Here is a 23,070-nt window from a genome sequence, read left to right as displayed (position 1 = left end):
CGGGACTCCGGCTGCTCCTGCGGGCTACGGACCAACGCCCCCGCCCCCCCCGCCCATTGCTGAGCCTTTCCCGCCCGGCGCGGGGTCCTGCCCGCCCCCCGCGCGGCGCAGCAGGAGCGAGCGCAGCCTGTGCCGCGCAGCCGGCTGGAAATCCGCGCAGACATGCTGGCGGGGGCGGGCTCTGCTGGGCTGCTGGCGGCGGCGGCTGCCCTGCTCCCCCTCTTCGCAGCGCCCGGCGGCCAGCGCGGACGGTAGGCGGGGCGGGGGTCCCGGAGCCGGGCGCGCGCGGGGCAAAGGCCGGCACCGGCCGGCTCGGACCTGCCGTCGGGGGCTGCGGGCGATGGGGCCGGTGTGACGAGCGGCCCCTGGGCTGCCTGCGCCCGGCAAAGCCCTGCCCGGCGCGCCGCTTTCCTCCCTTCTGCTGCCGGGGCCGCTTTCGCTTCTGTCTCCGGGCGCGGGGGGGCGGGGGAATGAGCTGGGTTCCCGGCAGGTTCGGTTCGGTTCGGTTCATTCCACGGGCCCAGGACCCCAGCACCGCGCAGCGCTAAACAGCTCGGCCAGGCTCCGGGCTCGGTAGCCAGGGACCCGCCTGCTCGTCCCATGGCAAACCCGCCAGGCTGCGAGACACCCAGAGCAGAGGGGCAGCAGCCCCAGGGTTTGCAATGTCGAGTGTTCCCCTCCCCTGCAGCTGCAGAGAGTCGGGGCGCGGGGGGCGGGTAAAGACCCCGGCTGGCTGGACACTGGGTTCCAGGCTCTGACAGAAGGGAACTGTCTTTGTAGGAAAAAGAGCAGAAGTTAGTTGAGCTGGGGTGGAGCTGCTGCTGCTGCTGTTAAAGTCTGATTTCCCCCCCTCCTCACCCCTTAAAGACAAAACAAGACAAGCCACCCCACCCCACATGGAGAGAGAACAGAGAATAGCTAGAAAATGCAGCTTCTCTCTTTGGGGATGGCTTTTCTTTGCTTCCTCACTGCTGGAAAAACAAGAGGCCCAGGACACAGTCTCATCAGCTGCTCAGAGCCCTGCAGGGGTGGCTCCAGGCACCAGCACACCAAGCCCGTGCCTGGGGCAGCAAGCCTTAGAGGGCACCTGCTGGTCATCGCTGTGAGGGCAGCAGTCAGGCTACCTTCGGCGGCTTGCCTGCGGAAGGTCCGCCAGTCCCGCGGCTTCAGCGGCAATTCGGCAGCGGGTACGCCAAAGGTGCGGGACCAGCGGACCTCCTGCAGGCATGCCACCGAAAGCCACCTGACTGCCATGCTTGGGGCGGCAAAATACATAGAGCTGCTCCTGGAGCCCTGGCAAACTTGAACCAGCATCAGGCAGCTTAAGGCCCTGCTTTCTGCTCCTTTCTCCTCATGGGTTCAGAGCAGTGTTGCAAATGCTGCAGGCTTGGCCAGCTGAGCCAGCCCCTTGGTAAAAGAAAGCAGAAGGAGAGAGAATTTGGAAAAAGAAGAAATAGGGAGGAAGGCAAAGGCCACCCCAGGGAGGGTGAAACAGGACCCCAAGTCGCACATTCCAGGTGTAGTTCACTGAAGTCAGGGGTTGCAGCAGTGTCAGCTGGGCCACTGTGGGCAGACAGGATACCGGGCTCGCGGGATCATTGGTCTGACCCGGTATGGCCATTCTTAGGTTCTTCTTCTAGGGTCCCAGGAGACAGTGGCAGCCTGATGGTGGAGCTTAGTCCTTCCAGTCCACTCATCCTCCCTGGTTTGAGCTCCCTGCAAAATCTCTGTTTCTAAGGACCCCTAAGCGGGGTGAAATAGCCCATCCCTCTCATTACTGTGTTCACCAAATCAGCCTCATTTCTGGCACACCAGTTTGGGTCCATTCCGTCCCAATTCCATTCCTCTTTTGTTCACCAGTCACAATCTCAGCAAAGTCTCTGAGTCATATCGGTGACCTCTGGTCGCTCTGTAACTTTTGCTGACTGTTTAAAACAATTTCACAGAAGAGGCCGAGCTGGACAACAGCTCTTGTTTACGAAAGGGTACAGGGCTGCAGCATCCCCTGGTTTGAAGTGGTTTTCATGATATGGAGGGTTTACAGTTTGATTCAGTGGCTCTCAGCACCCCCACCATACAAATTGTTCCAGCCCCCTGGCTGAAAGGCAATATCTTCTGTTGATATTTAGGCTCTGTAAACACTGTAAATCCAGAATGCAAATTCACTTTCAGCCTCAGCATGACTTTTTAGGCACCAGGTTTTGTTTTAAAACAAAATCCGACCAAACATGGGGGGGTTGGGGTGGGGAGCAGGCAACATCCTTGTTCTAAGTTTCAGTTAAAGTGGAAATTGATAGCTATTGGATGCAAACCCTTCCTTTAAGCTACATTAATAAGTAACATTTTGCTTAGAGATAGGCAAAGATCGGCGAGGCTGTTATCCTAAATGAGTACAGTAGTTTATTGAAAATTAAAGTTTAGTTTAATTGTTTTCACTTTATAATGTTTATTATGGTAGTAGGGAGGGGCCAGCCAAGAACAGGGCCACATTATGCTGGGGGCTTTACAAACACAGAATAAGAGACAGGAGTTTCAAGTACTTCAACGCTTGTTTCTTTTTCTCTTTCCAGAGGAATTTCACTTTAAGTCATGGATGCTGCAGGTAAAACTTCTTCTTTTCAAAGGATTCAGAAGCCAAATGAACCATCACGGGTTTCCTCCCCACAGCAGATGTTCAGAATGGTCAGTCAGTGAAATAAATCTAAGCTGACTTCTGCAAAAGGAGAAAACAGACTGGTTTCGTTATTGTTATTCACCCATTTTGCACTGCAAGGGACTTCCTAGTAGGGGATTTTCCATGCTGGCAAGTGACCAGCTGCCAGGGACTCGGCCAAGGCTAAGTCTGGAGAAATACATGCTCACAATAATACTCATGCATAACTCAAATTGCAAGGTGCCTCCTGCCAAGACATTTCAGATGCGGCACAGTTACATTAAATAGTGTGAAATAGCTCGCATCAAACTCCCTGCGTGCATCCAAACTCTCTTTCTCCTCCACTGAGCGTGAGGACATCTCTTCTAGCTCTGGTCCTCATAGTTTTGTATGGTGGACTCCGCTCCCATTCTCGACCCCCAGCCCATCTTGGATCCGGGAGCAGTGTGTGATGGGAAATGCCCTGGCCATGTAGCTACGTGTCTTTTTCAGAGGAAAATCTCCCCAGTCATGATACGCACTGTATGTATTTTCACTTCTGTATTCTGCACCTGCTACTGACTTCTTCTGGGTCTTTTATCTTTAGAACAACAGGAAGTACAGTCTGGAGGAGTATTACCAAAGGCTGCAGATCTTTGTTGCCAATAAGAGACGAATTGACAGACACAATGCTGGGAATCATACGTTTGAAAGTATGAGTTTATGCTTTTTAATTTAATTTCCTAATTCTCTCTTTTTATCCGGAGTGATGTTTTTGGCTTAGTTCTTTGATTAATAAAACTTCTTCTTCTTTTTAGTGGGTCTAAACCAATTTTCAGACATGACATTCACAGAATTTAGAAAAAAATATCTTTGGAGTGAACCTCAGGTAAATGTATTTGTTAGTTTTGGCAGAGTTTTTGCTGACTTACATGTACACGGCTCCTGTGGCTGTGTTACCCAGGTTAGGGTCCCCTGGACACTTCCATACACTTCGGCTTTATTTTGTTCTGCCTCTAGTTACAGCTTTTAGTGCCTACAGAATTGTCTTTTTCTTGGGAGACCAGTGGGACTGATCCTGTGGTGTGCTGAGCATGAGGATCTCAGTTAACTTCGAGGGTTGGATCAAGCCCCTGATGAGCACCCACAACTTCCATTGGCTCCACTGGGTACTATGGGGGCTCAGCACTTGCCAGGATTAGGCCCAACATAAATATTTTTTTCAAATCCTTGCTGCAAACAATGCTGGCATGGTGAATCTAGCCATCATGGAGCCCCAGGGTATGGGCTAGTGACATGATAGTGGGGACCACCTCTGCCCCAGGAAGCGTCATTTCCCTGCAGGCTGCTGTCATGTTTATGTTCCATAAGACACAGCTCTCCGCTCATCAGAACGCTCTCCTGTTTGTTGTAGAACTGCTCGGCCACAAAAGGGAATTTCCTGGCCAGCTCCGGGCCGTGTCCTTCCACTATTGACTGGAGGAAAAAAGGAAACTATGTGACCCCCGTGAAGAACCAGGTAGGCAAATATGTCATCTCCACCGTGCTCCAAATGGTCCTCCGGCCCGTCGCTGCCTTCGCATGTTCTGGACCAGTGGGAGAGAGGGAGGAGCTGGGGATAAAGCCACAAGGGCAGATCTCGGACATCCCCCAGCACAGCAGGTATCCTGGGGTCTGTACCGTCCCCAAGGGGGCGTCAGGGAGGGCTTACGGGAGCCCCTCCATAGGGCGAGGGGGAGTATGGGCAGGCAGACAGGTTGGGCTGGGGGACAGCTGCTCTTTATGATCCTACAAGAAAAATCCCACAAGAGCGACTGAGGTGCCTGTCAGCCCCCCAGAATCCCACGGCTGCTAGCTGCTCCCCACTGGAAGGTGCGGCCCAGGATCAGTTGGACAGGGAACGCTAGGTGCTCCTAGGGAGAATGGCTTCCAGCACCGAGCGGAGGCCTGTGGGGTAGTGCCCACTCCCACAGGTCTGCACAGAACTCAGGGTAACCATGAAGCCCCAGCCCCTCTCCGTGATGGGATGAGATGTCTGGAGCTCCCCCTCCTCTGGGCTTTCCCAACAGTGTTAGGAACCTGTTAACCTCCTGCTCCTGGTTCTCGATGCAGGGCGCATGTGGCAGCTGCTGGACCTTTTCCACCACTGGGTGTTTAGAGTCTGCAATTGCCATAGCAACAGGAAAGCTACTGTCACTGGTAAGAGATTCTCCTTTTCAGTGCACCGGTGCCTAGGGTCTGGGGCGTGTGCCCAGGCTGTGCAGAGCCCTCCGGCAGCCCCAGCCCTCGGGTGTGCTATCGATTCCGGTCCCCTGGCTGCTTCTCCTCAACGTCCAGGTCATGTTCTCGCACACAAAACAGCCGCAAATACGGACTGTGTGATGCAGACCACTCAGCAGCGCCATGTGAGCCCAGAACAGGGAATCTGTCCCTCTTCAGAGTGTATATTGCTGTCCTCATTGCAGCAGCTGAGCACCTCATTGTCCAAGCTGGGGCAGTACTATTCATCTGGGAAAGGGAACTGGGGACTGGCCTGCAATCCCTGGCTTCTGTGAGCAGATCTCATTAGTTAATGGGATGTCGATGAGTCATTTTCCCGCAGTGCACAATGAGCCTGTGGAACTCAGTGCCACAATAAAACAGTGGATAAAGGAGAACCAGATGATAAAATTTAGCTATAGACTTTTAAAAGGCTTTTAATTATTGGGGCCAAGAGTGGAGCAGGATTCCAAAAGGGATTAGACATTTGTATGGATAACAGAGTATCCAAAGCAGTTGTAGCAAGTCTTGAAAAATAAACAAGAGCATGGGAAGGGATCTAAACCATCCTGCTTTGGGCACGAGCCAACCTTTAGCTATAGGGGCTGGGAGGAACATTCCCTGCAGGCCAGTTAGCCCGTAGCTGCCTGCTGTGGGGTTCCTTGCACCTTCCTGCGCAGTAGCTGGTGCTGGTCCCCATCAGCGACATGAGAGCGGACAGCATGGTCCCTGGCTCTGAGCCAGTCTCGCAATCCCTGATGGCACAAGATAAACACCCATTGGTGTGCAGTAAGGAAAAGGCTTCAGGGTGATACTGTCTGCCGTGTATCGTGTATTTAAAATGACAGAGAGAGAAAGAGATTGCTCTTCTGAATATACGCTGATTCCAAGTATTTCTCTAGGCAGAGCAACAGTTGGTTGACTGTGCTCAGGACTTCAATAACCATGGATGCAGTGGGTGAGTAGTATAAGTTGGGATCTACTAGAGGTAAGGGAACCGGGCACTTGGCGTCTGGGGGTCCAGAATTCTGACCTTTCTGGAATATGTGATGTGTGAAGTTTATTGGGCTTCCCAGCCCTCAAGGTTTCTCCCTCCCACTGGCTGTTTGGCCACATCTCGAATACGACAGTTCCTGGTGGCTGAACACTGCAGGGGAAAGTGAGCGAGGTTTTGGCAGTTTCTCTGGCTGGATGACATTCCTCAGCGAGGCTCTACATTGAGCATGAACCCGAAAGCCCCCACAGACACCTCATCTTCGCCTTCGGGAAGCTCCGCTGGCTTTTTTAAAGTGAAAGCTGCAGAAAATAAGCCCTTTTCAAATCCACTGCCTCCCCTGAAGCGCATGAGCACCTTCGTCCTATGAGACCATGTTATGGCACCATCTCCGGGACTTTCTCAACTCCTCCTCACCTGGCTGCTTCTGGCCAGTCTTTGTCCTCCTGTAAACAAGTTGTCAGAGAATTGCTGCAGGGGGCTGAGCCCCTTCATCCCCCCCACCCCATCATGGGATGGGGGAAGGGACAGGAGCAGCTCCTCATTCAGCGCTGGAGATCTCCTTGCCATCCTCTTCTTGTGCAGCATGGGGATCACAGTCAAGAGCATCCTGGCCACAGGCACCCAGAAAAGGCACTTTCAGCCTGAGGGCCAAATTCACCCTGCCCCAGAGCTGAACTGGTGCCATGCAGGGACCGGACTTGGGTGACAAAGATGGCTTGGTGCCTCCTGTGTGTTGGAGCTGCTGGGGCCTGTTCTTCCCCCAGCACAGGTTAGACTGGGGGGTGGGGGGTGGGGAGGGCTGCTTTAACTTGCTTCTCTGTGGGCAGTTTGGTAGCCAGGGTTTAGGAACAGCCATGTTTCCTTCCCCTACAAATATCCCTGATGTGTCTCCTGCACCAGGGTTCCCAACTGGGGCTGGGGGGTGGTGTAAGTCTGGAGTGGCTGATTCTGGAGCTGTTGGGGGCTCTTCTAATCCAGGGGAATTCCTTGCTCCTGTGCCCCACTCACGCTGCCCACCAGGGACTTTAGGGCTGTGATGGGTCAGGCCTTGAGAACCCTGGGAGGAGACAGGTAGCTGGGATGTGAAGGGTGGGTGACATTTCCAGGTCCAGTGCTGTTAGTGGTGCAGGATACCTCATCCCGCTGCCCATGCTCAGATCACAGTCCAGACACTTTATGGCTAATCCTTTGAGAGGAAGCATGTGGACTGATCTTTGCAGAAGATACAGTGTTGTTGCCCTAATAAACTCACTGTTTTGCTGTGGTGTTTTTCAGGGGCCTGCCAAGCCAAGCTTTTGAGTACATCCTATATAACAAAGGGCTCCAAGGAGAGGATACGTATCCTTACCAGGCTCAGGTATTCTTAACAGTGCAGCAGAAGCGTAATCAAACACTGGACGCGCTGGTGACGAACCTGGCTTTAACGTTGATTCCTTTGTGTTTGCACAGAACGGCACCTGCAAATTTCAGCCAGAAAAGGCTATCGCTTTTGTCAAAGATGTTGTCAATATCACCCTGGTAAGTTCCTCAGGCTGTGATTTACCAATCACTAATGCAGTGAGCGGCCCTGGGAATGGGGTGGCCGGCGCACCATGCACATTCAGGCTGTTGCTTCCCAAACGAGGCTGGTCTGTTTCTGTGCATCACTAGTGAAGCTAATTTCCTGGATATACCTGGGTTCAGTGGCCTATTTTGGCACCTAAGTTACTATATGAAGGCTTTGATGTCGACCGCCTTCTACTGAGAGGCTAGGGAACTGCCCTTGGTGCCATTGTTTCAGAAAGTTCACTGTGACAATTCTGAGTCACCACAAGGTTGTCTTCATTTGCGCTGATATTTGCCATGGAAGTGGGTCTGTGCACACTAACAGGCTGTAGAACTTGGTTGTTAGTATTTCGTAACAAGCCAACCTCTCTGCACCATTCCGCCTGCTGACTGAAAATAGCTTGTTTCCCATGTTTTTAAAAGCACTCTGTGCACCGTAGACAGCTCACAGGTTCTGGCTCAGAAAGTGTTTACAACCGAACCGGCTAATCCAGAAGGGACAAGGGTTGCACCTACTACTTCATTCTGCTCCAGTTTGTTTCTCTCCTCTCTGCTCCCCACTTTCGTTCCCCATTACACACAACTCACGGAACGTGCCTGCAGCAAACTCCTGCTGCCTCTAGAGGGCAGTCAAAGCACACTACTGTACAACCTCTGCAGCTGTGGATTGTCCCGTGGCCAACTCTTGCTGTTGGCACATGAGCTTGTGTAAAACAGATGGATCTGCTAGCAGCTCTTCGACAGAGTCGGTCTCCTATGTCCTGGGAGCAAGGCTGGTCCCGTGGATGTTAGCAAGGCCTGGCCTTGCCCTACCTGGGGGGCCCAGCCGTGCTGCTCCTCGCGTGAACAAGGCCGACGTGTCCGCCATCCGTGTGTGTTTCCTCATTTGCACAGAAGAGGACGGGAGGTTTATCCACAACCCCAGCTTGGCCATGTCTGTCTTTCTGGGGTGTCTGCCCTGTAGTGACGCTGACCAAGAAGTAAATAACGCTTGGAATTTTCTCGTTCCAGTACGATGAGCCGGGCATGGTGGAAGCGGTGGGGAAGCATAATCCCATTAGCTTTGCTTTTGAGGTGACTGAGGACTTTGTGAGATACAGTAAAGGCATTTACTCCAAGTGAGTATTTCTGAATGCAGAAGATGCAGGTAAACCATAGCAGCCAAGTTGCTTTATCATGTTCATTCCCCAGCAGGTTTCCCTTTGTGTTCCCGAGGCCAGTCATTCTACTGTCGACTAGCATTTTTTAAAGACAAAGACAAACAGAATGGGAAGCTGGAAGTTCATCTCTGAGTTCGGTAGCATAGAGTAACAGATCAGGGCCTGCAGTGTAGTTGCAGCCTACAATGGGAGTAGAACCAATCAAAAACCACTGAAGATTGTTCACAAAACACTTTTGAGTTTTTGAAATGTAATTGAAATGCTCTTGACCAGCTCCAAGTTGGAGCCAGTCCCTGACCGAGCTGCTGCATGCTTGAGACAATCCGTGGCAGGTCCAGTCACTGGAAGAGGCCTGTGGGAGCTCAGCAGGTTGTGTGTGACCCGTGAGATGTTTGCCTGCAAACTCCCATAACAAACCTGGGGGAAATTCATTCCACTGCTTAAAGCCCGTGTGTTTGAGCTCTGTGCAGGAGAGTGTGGGAAATCTGCCTTTGTAATGCCAGGTGAGGGTGTGGGGCAGACATGCAGCCTCACTGTGGTGGCTCTTCCATCCTAGGGGCAGTAATAGCAGCTGCTAAGTGGCCAGCACAGAGACCATTTCTAAGCAGGTGAGGGGCATGCCCATGCCCTGGTGCACCTGCTCAACCTCCAGCCTCCCACTGTACTGCACCATGCAGGGCTTAATTGGTGCCATGGACCGTCTCTGCACCAGGGGTGAATTCCCCCCAAGGAGTATCCAGGAGGTGAAATGGGTCTTATCCTACCATGAGAGGGATAATATATATTGTTGTCCTTTGGCCTGAGCAGTTCACCAATATTCTGGGCCTCGCAGCGTTGTTCCTGTTCAGATGAGAAGTCAGTGACAGGACAAGAAAAGGGACAAAGGGAGAAGTGTGGGTTTGAGGATGGGAACTGATCGGGAGGGCAGTGTGTCCACTCCACAGACAAGGTGAGTAGCTGCCTAAGAGGCTGCTGATGAGATTTTGGAGAGGCTAGGAAGCCAGCTGTGGCAGGACAGATTAATTCCTATTTCTGTGTTTATGGGGGCAGCGGGGAGAGAGTTTGAAGGCACTTGTTTGAGAATGTACCAAGTGGGTGATGGAGGCTGGCAATATGGGCTGGTCAGAGGGGAGCATCAACTGCTTGATAGGGAATGACAGACGATGGCTCAAAAGTGAAGATGGGCAGCTCGTGTTTGATACAGTAGAGAAGCTGGGGTCTGTGGAGGGATGCAAAGGCGGGGGAACAGGAGCAACGTGAGGTGCTGGAAGGAAGATCAGAATGCTGCTGCAAAGAATGGGTGTGAGCAGGGCCAGGTCGCATTTGTCAAGGCCGGAGAAGAAGACGCTGCAGTAATGGAAGTGAGAGGACGAGAATCTGGACACGAGTGTTTTGCTGTGTGGCTGAATAAGGAAAGGCCGCACCTTAGAGATGTTACGCAGAAAGAATCTGCAAGACTTGGACACAGCCTAGATGTGAGGCCCTAGAGAGAGGGCTGAGTTGAAGCTGATGCCCAGGTGATGAGCCTGAGTAGCAGGTAGTATTGTGGTGTTCTCCACAGGGTCGAGAAAGGAGTGTGGGGTGTGGGTGGAGGTTAAGAGCTCTGTTTGAACCATGTGGTACTTGAGCTGATGGCTGGACAGCCATGAGAAGGTGTCAGAGAGACAGGCCGAGATTTTAGCTTGGACAGGAGGAGGCAGGTCTGGTGTAGAAAGATCAATCTGTCAGTCAGCACAGCGATGGTAAAGGAATCTGTGTTTGTGGCTGAGATGCACAGAGATAAGGTGCAGAGGGGAAGTGAAGTCAGAGGTTCATGTTTCCCTCATGAGTAAGCAGAGACGTGATAAACAGATATAAAATAACAAATGCCGAGAGAAGGTTGATCGGGGCTTCTAGTCTCATAACACAAGCCCAAGGGGACGTGCAATTAAAATGAAAAGTGGGAAAATCAAAACCAGTTAAAGGAAATACTTCTTCACCCAACACATCATTAGACCACAGAACTCACTGCCACAGGAAGACGTTGAGGTGAAGAATTTAGGAAGATTCAAGAAGGGGTTGGATGTTTGTATGAATAACTTAGAATATCCAGAGTAATGGTTAATCCTAACACACGTTTTGGCAGGGATATTAAACCTCATGCCTCCAGGTTTAAGCTACCCTCTGACTAGCAGAGACCAGGGTGAGACCTAATGCGGGGGGTGGGAGGGGGAGATCAGTCCCACATCTGCGACTGTGGGGTTCTTACACTTTCTCCCAGAGCGTCTGGTTCTAGCCACTGCCAGGGACAGGATATGGGATGTGATGGACCGTGGAGCTGATCCAACCTAGCAGTTCCTGCGTGTGTATGAGACGTGCACGTATTTGGATTATAATGGCTCTGTGATCTATACTCACCCTCTTCCTGCCCCCTGGGCCCGTGATTTATGAGTCCACACCGACCATTCGTCAGTGCCTGCATTTCAAAAACTTCTTTAGATGCAGTTCTCCAAATAATCTGGGACCTCTCCCCTGCTAGGACCTTCCCCCCTGGGGGTTGGAGCTCTCCTGCAGTCACAGGTTTCCATAAAACTGTAAGATGAACCATAGTGCTCCAGTAGAAATGGCCATCAGCTTAGAGACATGGGCTGAATAGCCCTGCTACCTCGGCTGGGAAGCGTTCAGTACAGAAATCAATACGCTGATTTTAACAGTTACAAAAACCCCACTTCGTGAAATCCTCTGGCACGTCATGCTGAACCCCACATCCCCGAATGCCCCGTCCCGCCCAGGCAACCCAAGCGTCAGCTTCAACTGAACGGAAACGAAGATGTGAGTGAAGTTGCTGCGCATCTTTAGTCTGTTTTCCTTTAAGAAACTGGTTGTGTTAAAGGGCCACGGTGTCCCGCGTGTGGGGCGTGGGAGCTCGTGCAGTATTCTCATAGCAGTGGGTTAGAGTGATCCATTCTCTTTAAAATAAGAGATACCCAGTGTTGGCCAAGATCCTGCAGATGCACTGGTAGGTAACGTCACCCTCAGCTCCAGTCCCATTGAATAACTGTACCTTGTGCAGAAGAGTTTGCAGGATCAGGCCCTGAAACTTGAAGGCTGAGCAAATTGTTACAGCTGCAGCTAAGACCTTTCACTTTGCACCACCAAAATTCATGTGCTAATTTCTTCCATTGTAGTTCAGTCTTGTGAGTAATCCTGTTGATGTGAATTGCCGCTTTCCACCGAATAATGCTTAGCACTTTTATAGCCTTTTATATCAGCAGAGTACAGTGACTAATTAATGATTAACAACAAACTAGGTTGTCATATAATAAATGTGCTTTATTTTTGCCTTTTGTTTGCAGCCCAACGTGTGATAAGACTCCAGACAAAGTGAACCATGCAGTTCTGGCTGTGGGTTATGGAGAAGAAAATGGAACTCCCCATTGGATCGTTAAAAACTCTTGGGGCCCATTGTGGGGCATGGATGGGTAAGCAGCTTCTGACTGACGTCCACCACAGCTGGGCACGCTACGGCCTAACTGAATCTAATCAAGAACCTCGCATGCCAGTGTGCCTAAAGATCACCAATCCATTCTAAGCGACCGTTTATCAATTAGGGAGCAGCCATGCTTTCTGCAAAGAAGGTAGTGCAATGGCTGAGGGTGTTAGCAGTTTGAGACTGCTACGTGAGACTGGTAAGATCAGCATCCACATATTATAAAGAAAGCCCTTTTGGAGCCACCGTACAGTCAGGCAGGGTGCTTCTGTGAGAGGCTCAGGTTGGGAGTATATCCTGTGTAGAAAAGGGTTTCTCAACATTTGTCATAAGAGCTCTCCCTCATACAGGGGAAAACTTATCCTGGGACACTTCCTGGCCCTGGGCTTGTTGCTTCACACTGGCATGCTGGCATAAAGTAGCCACAAGCCTGGCTTACCTGCAGGGGAGCTGGAACTAGGGGTACTGGGGGTGCAGCAGCACCCCCTGGCTTGAAGGAACAAGAACAACCAAATCATGGTTTCCTGCTTGCCTGGCTATATGAGGAGTTCTCCCTGTGGTGGTGTAGCCAGCTCTCTAGGACTCCCCGCATCCCGTGACAAGAAGGCCAAGGGCAGGTGCGAACAGGGCTTGGCTGGTAGGCACTGCCATCCAGCAATCCAGCCACTCACATTGCTAGCGGATACAACTTAGAGCAGCCCCAAGGGTGAAAGGCAAATTTTGCAGGATTGGGCACTAACTTGGCTAGTTTATGAAAGTGACTCTGCCAATGAATTCCATTGCCCGGTGCAATCCCATCATTTGCAAAAACAAAAGACTCTGATGTACATCAACTCCTTGCACTGATAGGAGAAGGGAATTTACTTATGTTGTGCAGAATGACGCCGGTCAGAACCGTGGGTGACATGGTAACCTCATGCCAGGTCAGTTGTCTCTCGTGCAGCTGGAGCGGAGTAATGGGCAGTGCTCACTAATCTGTGTTTGTTTCTCCTTTTAGCTACTTCTATATTGAACGTGGCAAGAATATGTGTGGTCTCGCTGCATGTGCATCGTATCCAATTCCTCAGGTCTAAGACGGGGTCAATGGCTGGGAAGAGTGGCCAAGGAGAGGAACCAGGCTATTGTGTAGGAGTCTCCTAAACCCCAAAGTTCAGTACGTTGGAAAAATGAGAGATGGCAAAGGCCCACTAAGGTCCTGATCCTGCAATGAGCTCCACGCAGGCAGACTCCTGCATTTGTGCAGTGCTCATTGCAGGAGACAGACCTAAGTCACCTCCTCCAAATACATGTGTGTTTCTCTATAGCAGAGGTTCTCAAACTAGGGTCCTTCCAGGGGGTCCGCGAGTCATGTCTGGGGCCGCGGGCCCTGATGATCAACTCCTCCCCTTCCCTCCCACTGCCTCTTGCACACTGCAGAACCAGCACCCTCGGGGAGGGAGCAGAAAGAGGAGGGGCAGAGGTGGGGTGGATGTGGGACCTTGGGGGAAAGGGTGGAGTGGGGACTGAGGCTGAGCGGGCGTTAAGCACCTCCAGGAAAATTAGAAGCCAACTTGGGGGTCCATGAAAAATTTTAAATCAAAATGAGGGTCATTGTGTTTCTAAAGTTTGAGAACCGCTGCTCTGTAGTAAATTCTCCAGCATTGTGGCATGTTCCATGGACAGGGCTGAGAGCCAGAAACTCATGTCTTCTAATCCCAGCTCAGATCGATTTACCATGTGCTCTAGGGAAAGTCTCTGAGCCTCTTTGCCTCGGTTTCCCCTTTTGTAAAATGGGGGTAATACTACTTAACCTACCTCTCGGGGTGTGGTGATGGTTGATTAGATAATGTTTGTAAAGCATTCCCTGGGCAGACTGTCCTGCATGTCAGCAGATCTCCCTTATGGGAAATGTGTATTCTTCTGACAAATGATCTGTTTTTTAATAAGTGCTAAGAAATATGTAAGAAAGCTGTGTCTATTTTCATTAAATCTAAGATTTGATTATTTTTACTAAAATAAAGAATATTTTAATGAATATTAAAAAGAATCAATGATTTTCTATTCAGTTAAGGAAAAATCAGAAACCTTAATGTCAGGCATTTCAATATATTCTGTTTTAAGAGGAGTCATCATGTATGCAGAAGGCATTTCAGCTGTGTGTCATTTCCTGTTGCAGTAACACCACCAAGACATTACTGTGTGTTATGGAAATGAATAAAAACAACTTGTCATTTTTGTGGTATCTTTTGTGTTGCCTTCTCAATGTGTCTTTCATTAATTTAGTGTTTGTGAAAGGTACTCCATTAGCATTTGAAGTTCTTTCCTTTGGAGTTTTGCCATTGAGTTCAATAGGAGCAGGACTGAATCCTTCATCTTTAGACAAATAGATCACCAGTTTTTTGTAGTGCTTTAACTATATCAGTTTCTAAATTGATACGATTAAAATTGGTACAACCCCCCTCCAGTGTGGATACAGTTAAACTGGTTTAAAGGTGCTTATATCAGAATAGCTTATTTCTGTAAATAACCTGAGGAACTAATATTGTTAAAGTGGTACAAAAACTTTCTGTAGACAAGCCCCAAATCAAGGTCACCACCCCAAAGTATTTACAAAGTAGGACCCCAGTCCTGCAAGATACCCCATGCAGTGGACCCATGTGGAACCCTACTTATGTCACTGTTACTACTCATGTGCATAAAGCTGAGAACAGGTGTAAGACTTTGCAAGATCAGGGTCATAATTTGAATCAATGAACTGACATCTGCTTACAAGAGCTCTGGGTTTAGCCTACAGAATTCGGGTTCAATCTGATATGCACATGTGCCAGTGGTATGTTCCGAGAGGAACTAGTCGTGTGTTGCTGCAAAAATGCCCAATAGCTGATTATACAAAGAACATAGTGATGTGTCCATGAATTTCTGGTCAAAGTCAAACCCAGAATGTCCATTAAATGCACTCCTAAGATTATGCAGCATATTAAAAATATCAGAGTTAAATAATTAAGGTGGCCTAATATGTTCTAAGATCCTGTTTTCAGTAGTTGATAACTTTCTCAAACCTAAGCCATTCGGGCTGAAATTTTCCATGCTGGGAGTCTGCCTCAGGCAAAAGTTTTCTGGAAAATTTCAGCTAAATGAGTTCATCCATTTTTCAAAACAAGATTAGGGAAATAGACATGCTCAGAAATCTTTACAACAGTTCAGCGGATGATCTCCAGCACTTCCCTCTTTTGGAAGGGAGACGTGACATTTTGCAAGGGACTTCCACTGGTGTGGAGGATGACCAAGGCCTCATCCTTATGAAAATCCTCCCAAATTTCTCTAAGTTATCAGCCTCTGAAAGCCTGTTTCCACATGCTCAGTAGAGACTTGTTAGAGTTTGGAATTGGCAACTAAATTCTCCACATTCTGTTTGTTCTGAGCATGCTCCAGTCCCTCACAGGATGTATGTCCAGGTCTGGAGCTGTGGGGCCTGAGCAGGATGCCCGGCAATTGCTCTTCCTGGCAGCCAGGGGCTGCTGAGGGAGTAGATATAGGAACTGATTGTAGAGAGGCTGAGGGTGGGCAGAGAAGGCCACCCAGCAAAACTACATGCTGTGTGAGTATGGAGCAGACCTCTGGTGACCGCTGTAGTGCAGAGAAAATCTCGGGGCAAACTGGAGAAAGGCAAATGTTTAATCAGCAGGCTTGAACTGCTGCCTGCAGCCCTACCAAGGGGACACAGGAGGACAGCCCCTAGAACAGCTAAGAGGTTGCAATAGCAGTCACAGAAGAGTCATGTGCCAGCTCCACAACCGGGAATCAGGTTGGGATATGGACACTTTCTGCCCCTTTCCCCTAGTCTCTGCCCAACTCCCCCCAGGAAAATCATGGTTTGCTGGGTGTTGAAAATTGTGCCATATAGTGTATTAGACATGAACCCCTTTGAAATCCCCTAAAAGCCAGTTCCGAACAGCAACCTTCTGAGTGCTGCCATGGGTCTCCGGGAATGAATGCCTCACTGGTACACCAGAAAGCATCCCAATGGCTTTCCTGTCAGTGAAATCTCAGGCAATTGCCAGAGCCTCAGTGCAGCAATTTGTGATAAATCACGCTTTCAGAAGGAAGCCTTTCAGTGAGTGAAAGGAAACTACCAGCATAATGATGTCCTTTATTCACCACTGCAAACAAAACACTAGTGGTGCAAAGGAGTGCAGCTGTAATATTGTTTTCATAATTGCTTTTGTTTAAAAATTGGATAGCACAATGTTTTTGAACTGCTGCCATGCTAATATAATGTTCGGTGGTATACAAAGTGCTCTGTCAAGGAAACAAAGGGTGATGTGAGAAGCTATAGTGATTAAAGCTGGGAGGTTATTTACCAGCTAAGGGGCTTGTTAGTACAATATTTAACAAAACAGTTAATCACAGAAACAATGTGTCAGACGTGGAAAAATAGGTAAAGTCTCCAAATTCAGGCTTTCTCTATTACTTGAGTTTATCTGCTTTGAGAATGGAAATATGCCAATGAAGATGAAAAAGATGGTTTTGTAGTTAAATCACAGAAATAAGAGTTGAGAAATCCAGATTTTATCCTTTGGGCTACCACAGACTTCCTGTGTGACCTCAGCAAATTACATAACCTCTCTGGTCTGGTGGCAACAGATGCAGTTGGGTTATGCCAGGGCTGAATTTGAGTTCCAGGCTCTGAGGCAGAGCTGTTAGACTAGGACAAAGGGAGATTTGCAAATAATTTAATGAATAAATCAAGCAGCTTTGCACTACCGTTATTTCTGAATCTGAATCCTTACATGCCATCAGCCATTGCTTAGTGCATGGACAGTTTGGGTCATGTTATCAGTTATTTGTGAATATTCAGGCAGCTGCAGGTTTATTCTTCGAAATAGTTTGTGATTATAAACATGGAAAGATTTAAAATAGTCTCTAGCTGAACATTTCCCAATTATTTTTATGGCTGAGTTGCTTCATGGGGAGATGAATAATCAGTTCTGTACATAAATCAAATTTGTCAAACTGTGCATTACTGTAAAATCCATATGTCCAGTGAGCCACATGTGCACATGAAAAGGCAGAGCTTGACCCAAGGTATGGAAATTATGTAGTCAGTACAGTACTGAGTAGCTACCTGATGAGAACCCCACTTTTCAGATAATATATATACCTGAGTTGTGTATATAAAGTACTTGACATTTCCCATTGTACTGGCTACCATGCCTTTGTATTTTGTAGCAGGCTTCCTGCATGAAGAGAATTAACAAATTCCAAAAGATTTTGGCTGCTTTTCTGAATTGTCCTTGTTTGTTTGAAATTGCCTAACTGCTCAGGGCTAGAGAGAAACTTCCTCTCTGGCAGATTATTCCAAGATTGTCCACTAAGAGGTTATTGCACCTTGCTCTGAAGCAGCTTGTGCTGGGCTCTGTCAAGAGGCAGGACACTGGACTAGAGGGACCCTGGACCAATCTGGTCTGACAAAGCCTATATCCCTAAACCTACTGCTTAGTTTCCACACGCCACTCCATCTGTGTCAGATACGAATCACATCCTGTTTGTTCCTCCACCTGGGCCAGAGATTGAGGGTGTCACAAAAGTGTCTTTTTGAGTCTGCACAGCTTCTGGTGTACGCCAGAGACGACTCAGAGCTTTCCAAGGCGCACACGTCACCATGCACCAGCTTGGGGAGAGCAGGGTGCTCAGTGCCACGCAGGGAGCAGGTGCACAGGAGTCATGCATGGCTGGGATGGTGTCCGACTGGGGGCAGGACAAAGGCTGCAGGTGCAGGGGCTAGTGGATGGAGGTTTCCTGTTAAGCTGAAGGGTGGAGGGCTCGGGACTCTCTGCTCTATCGCAGCCCAGGTTAAGCGACACCCTGATTGCCAGGCGCTTGTTATCCTCCCTACGGGTAACGAGGCAGCAGGGTGCCAGCCTAGGTCACGACCCTGGTTGTAACAGGCCCAGAAGCAGCGCCGTGCAATGGGCTCAGCACTGGCCTCTGACCAGGCGCTGCCGATCGAGGCTGAGCCCCATTCACCTCACGACGCCCCATCATCAAACCACCCGGCCCTGTTCCGGGGCGGCGTAAGGGTGGGGAATATGGAATAGCCACCAAACAACTCACCCAGAACGATGTGCTCCAGAACCCCCCTCCAGCTGCAGAATGGAGTGATCCTGACCCCCCTCACCAGAATGGGTAATCCTGACCCCCCCCCGCCAGCTGCAGAATGGGTAATCCTGACCTCCCCCTCCAGCAGAATGGAGTGATCCTGACCTCCCGCCAGCTACAAAAGGATAATGATCCGACCCCCACACCCGCCAGCTACAACAATGAGTGATCCTGACCCCCTCCGAGCAGAATGGGAGTGATCCGACCCCCTCGCCAGCTACAAATAGGAGTGATAACTGACCCCAGCACCGGCCGCCAGCTACAAAATGGAGTGATCCTGACCCCCCACCCCCGCCAGCTACAAAATGGAGTGATCCTGACCCCTCCCATCAGCAGCAGAACGGAGTGATCCTGACCCTTCCTCCCCCCGCCAGCTGCAGAATGGAGTGAACTGACACCCCGCCTCCGGTGCAGAATGGAATCACCCTGAACCCTCCCATCCTGAACGCAACAGAGACGCCTGTGGCACCGTATCGACTAACAGACGTTTTGGAGCGTGCGCTTTGGTGGTGAATGCACCCGACGAAGTGGGTCTTCACCCAGGAAAGCCCACGCTCCAATACGTCTGTGAGGTGCCACAGGCGTCTCTGCTGTTCTGACGAAGTGGGTCTTCACCCAGGAAAGCCCACGCTCCAATACGTCTGTGAGGTGCCACAGGCGTCTCTGCTGTTCTGAGGAAGTGGGTCTTCACCCAGGAAAGCCCACGCTCCAATACGTCTGTTAGTCTGTGAGGTGCCACAGGCGTCTCTGCTGCTTTCACAGATCCCGACTAACCCGGCTGCCCCTCTGATACTTGACATCCTGAACCCAGTGATCTGAACACCCCAGTCCTCCCGCCAGCCGCAGAATTGAATGATCCGACCCCCCCCCCAGATGCAGAATGGAGTGATCCTGACCCCCCCCATCTCCAGAATAAGTTCGCCCACCCTGAAGTCGGGGCTAGAACTGACAGTCCCAGTCTTGAAATTAGTTAACCCCCACTATAGAATGGAACGGCCCTAAACTTATGCTCCCCCGCACGGGAATGGAATCACCCAGAGCGCCCGTCCGGCCTGGACTGACCCCTCACACCCCTAGACCGGGGAATGCGGCGGCCCCCGGCCCCTGGGGCGGGGACGGAAATGTTCTGTCGTCACTTCCCCTCGAGTCCCGCAGCCAATGGGGAAGCCGCACTCCGGAGAGGCGGGTTGGCGCCAAATAGGAAGGGAGCGGGGCGCGCGGGGGCCCAGCAGGGGCCGGCCCGGGCCGCGCGGCTGGGACAGGTGAGGGGCAGCGGGGCCCCTCGAGCCGGGTGCTCCTCGGGCGGGGGGAGGGGCCACCCAAGGGACCGGCCCGTCCTGTCTCTTGCGAGCCCTCGGGAGGGCAGGAGCCGTGAACTCACCGCCCCTTGGCGGGGCCCCGCGCGCCCGCCCGGCCGGGGGAGGCGCTCGGGCACCAGGCCGCAGCAGGGGACCCCACCTCAGAGACACGGAATGGGGGGAAAGCGGCGGGTCCGGCCGCTGGGAAGGAAAAGGCCTAATGGCAGCGGGTCCGCCAAGCCCCGCGTCGCGCCGGGTGGCTCCGCTCGCTCCGAGGCCGGAGCGATCCTCGGGGTGAAACGTGGAGCCGTTCGCCGGCGCACATCCCGCCGAACGGCGGTGACGGGCGAGATCGGAGTCGGGACCCGCTCGCCTTTCGCTGACACGCTGCGGTTTGCGGACTGTCAGACTGGCCAGTTCGTTAGCGTTTCAAACCGCCGAGAGTTTCCAGGGAGACAGGTCCTCAAACATGGCAGGAATTTCCTGGGAATCGCAGAACTTGCTCTCCCTCTAGCACCTGCTGCACAACCGTAGCTTTGAGAGCTGTTTTCAGCGTCCTGCAGTTCCACGCCAAAGGCTCGGTAGTGTTTACTGCGGTGTGATGACAGTTGCACTTCGCTATTCTGGTACCTCTCGATTCAGCCATTACCCATAATGGTTTAAGCCCGACTGTTAAGGGTTTCCGTTTTTAACCTAGTTCATGTTAGTTCGTGTTCTCAGTTTTAAGTTGCACCATTTCTTTTGAGCCAATTGCTGCTGGGGATATTTCCACATAAGAGGTGCTGCAGTAGAAAAGCTGATGGGGGGAGGAGGCAGGAGGCATTAAATGGGTCCTTCTGCTTATGCCTTTCCAAGTGAGGTTAAAAATCCACATATCTTTAGGTAATCCAGGCTTTTTATTTTATTTTATTTAAAGTTTCTCTTACATCCTATAGTGTTTGATACTTTTACAGATAAATGTCCAAACCATTTCAGCTTGGCATAATGGTAACTTTACTTTATTGGTCACTCACCAGTAATGTCTTGAATCAGAAATGTGCTGTGTAATCACTTCCATTTACATAGCACCTTTCATTATGAAAGATTCCGTAGCACTTTACAATTTAACAAACTTAAAAGTCCTTTTGTTCACGGAGCTCTACTTACTTTGATATTAGCCTACTCTGTATGTTTCTTATATGGTCTTATTTTGAAAATGATCACTGACAAGAATCCTTTCCAATATTGAGATTAGGCTTAACTGGTCTGTAGTACCCAATTTTAAGAAATGTTAATACTTGTACTTTCACAAAAGAATTTAATTTCTTTCTTTGTTGAATTTAACAGCATAGTAAAAATTGCTACTAGTTCTTCGTATGCATGCCATCTGATTTTTTTTTTTTAGAGAGAGAGAGAGAGAGCGCTTTCTCACTCACTTTAACTCTTTTAACCTTTCTGTTATAACGATGATGGGATCAGTTTTGTGGTTTTATTAGGGAAGCAATGTATATAATCTGTCACATATTGTTAGCTCCCTAACTGCCATATTTACACTTGTAATCATCAATGCCCAGTATATCACTCTTCAACAAAAATAGCATGCAGGTGGCAAAATTTCAAAAAGCCTTCTTAGAGTGAACCCAGAGGAGTGTTTGTGTAGCCAGTGATATTTTTAATGTGATACCTTAAATCATTTTTTATTTTTTTTTGATAGCATGGCTGCTCTTCCACAGAACAACCTCCAGAAGCAGCTAGAGCTTCATTCAGCAAAAGGAACTCACAATAAATTAGCTCTTCCAAAACACAAACCAGCGTAAGTATCAGTCTAGCTTGCTGTTAATCGTCAGAAGTAACAAAGAAAAGTACCATGGTTGTCAACATTTGTCAGTTTGGGTTCTGGTCTCTTATTTTTTTTTTTACGATTTCTCTGCTGAAAGTTGATGCCGAAAATTAAACAGAGGGCCTGCTTTTGGATTTTTTTAAAAAAAATCTTCTGCCTCCCCTAAGTAGAAAGGATTGTGTGGGCTTCCATAGAGTGGCCAAGATAGGCTTCTTGTTTAATTGTCCTGGAAAAACTACACTCACTATAATCAAACTAAAATATAATTTTCTTACTAACTGCATGGAATCCAGAACACTACTTCTGGTGACATGCTGCTTTATGCTACTGAGTATCAAAATATGAAATGTTTTTATCGATATTGAAGTAAACTTCTTAACGTCTGAGTGATGTTCAAAGCAAAAGTCATGCTACTTAAGGCCAAATGGCCTGATTTTCAGAGGTTCTGTGGGCACCCACAACTTCCATTCTAGTCGGAGGGAGCCTTGTGTGTGCAGCACCTTGGAACAATTGGTTAAAATGATTTAAGATACATAATTATGGACGTAAATCATAATCTATGGCATTTAGAGTGCTTTATCCACATAAAATAAATACTATCATCCATTAAAAGCCAGAATGCCCATGTGTGAGACTGAAATATAGAATTCAGAAAAAATACATTCTACACTACCAATAGCTTTTCAGTTTTGTTAAATGTATATTTTTGATATTTGGTCTATGTGAAGTGATTTTTGATGTTAGAAATGTAGTTTTATTTCTGTTTGTAAAATTTACTTATTTTTGGAAAATGTTAAAAACTCTGAAAAAATACATTTTATTTTGCAGAGGTTTCACTTTCAAAAAGAAAAGTGCTCTGGGTAATGCTGTATCCATAAACTGCTTCAGTGTAAGAAAGAGCTCTGCATTGAAGGAGAAGGACGTTAATACTTCCCAGACTAAATCTGTTGCATCTTTTCCCACATCGAAGGATAAGCTGATAAAAATCAATGACCTCTTTGAGAAGACATCCAAACAGCATGAAATAGAACAACTTCATCTAAACTGGGTATCATTAAATTCTTTTGATTGTTCCCAGCAAGTTTCAAATGATTTACCTCCTAGAAAGGAAGAGAATGTAAGCAAGAAACCAGGTGATTCTGCTTCCCAGAAAGTAGACTACAATTGTTCAGATGATGCCATTATTACTATAGAAGATGACTGGGATGACATAGATGACTTTGATATATCTGGAAAACAAAAGAACTCAAAACCATTGGTTTTATCTCCCAAAAATCCAATTGTAAAACCCAGCAAGACTCTTCAAATATCCAATTCCTGTACAGTTAGATTATCTAATGCATCCAGGACTGTGAACAGTGAGCAACGACTGTCAAAACATTGTCCTTCTGAAAATGATGAAAAATCACTGAATGACAAACAGCCAGCTCTATCAAACAGATCTTTGATTTGTCTTGATGTTTCAGTTCCCAATGATTGTAAAAGACTTTTAGATGAAGATCTTCAAGAGAAGAAGTTGTCTACAGAAACTATTCTGAGTGACAAAAAAGAAGAAACACATACAGGTAATGCATCCTCTATGGTGGCATTCTCAGAAATGCTGCCAGTTCCATGCGCCGGGCCAGGTAGGCAGGCAGAGCTTCAGAGTCTCAATGCGTGGATGAGACGATGGTGTAGAGAGGAGGGGTTTACGTTCATTAGGAACTGGGGAAACTTTTGGGATGGGGGGAGCCTATACAGGAGAGATGGGCTC

At 49.1% G+C, this 23,070-nt stretch overlaps 2 protein-coding genes across 2 annotated transcripts in view; both read left to right on the top strand.

The window, feature by feature from the left end:
* Positions 1–46: 46 nt before the first annotated feature.
* Positions 47–14,283, top strand: CTSH (cathepsin H). Its single transcript, XM_075069766.1, has 12 exons — positions 47–251; positions 2,571–2,602; positions 3,240–3,345; positions 3,451–3,521; positions 4,047–4,151; positions 4,745–4,831; positions 5,794–5,849; positions 7,164–7,245; positions 7,338–7,406; positions 8,445–8,551; positions 11,929–12,054; positions 13,060–14,283. The coding sequence occupies exons 2-12, from the start codon at positions 2,594–2,596 to the stop codon at positions 13,133–13,135; spliced, it is 894 nt and encodes a 297-aa protein (XP_074925867.1). The 5' UTR covers positions 47–251; positions 2,571–2,593; the 3' UTR covers positions 13,136–14,283.
* Positions 14,284–19,436: 5,153 nt separating this feature from the next.
* The window catches only part of LOC116833069 (uncharacterized), a 3,945-nt gene continuing 311 nt past the window's right edge, over positions 19,437–23,070 (top strand). The window contains exons 1-3 of the mRNA XM_075069677.1: positions 19,437–19,462; positions 21,192–21,290; positions 22,146–23,066. Of these exons, the coding sequence (XP_074925778.1) occupies positions 21,193–21,290; positions 22,146–23,066 (1,019 nt within the window). The 5' untranslated portion in view covers positions 19,437–19,462; position 21,192. The remainder of the gene's footprint in view (positions 19,463–21,191; positions 21,291–22,145; positions 23,067–23,070) is intronic.

Source organism: Chelonoidis abingdonii, chromosome 9 (assembly GCF_003597395.2).
Source record: "Chelonoidis abingdonii isolate Lonesome George chromosome 9, CheloAbing_2.0, whole genome shotgun sequence".
NCBI lineage: Eukaryota > Metazoa > Chordata > Testudines > Testudinidae > Chelonoidis > Chelonoidis abingdonii.
The sequence above is the reverse complement of the archived record's forward strand: the minus strand, read 5'-3'. Positions and strand labels throughout refer to the sequence as shown.

Bases quoted from the DNA above. Each gene is read 5' to 3' on its own strand.
- CTSH (XM_075069766.1), top strand. The intron at 3,522-4,046 runs GTAAATGTATTT...TGTTTGTTGTAG, and splicing joins ATCTTTGGAGTGAACCTCAG to AACTGCTCGGCCACAAAAGG. The intron at 8,552-11,928 runs GTGAGTATTTCT...TTTTGTTTGCAG, and splicing joins AGTAAAGGCATTTACTCCAA to CCCAACGTGTGATAAGACTC.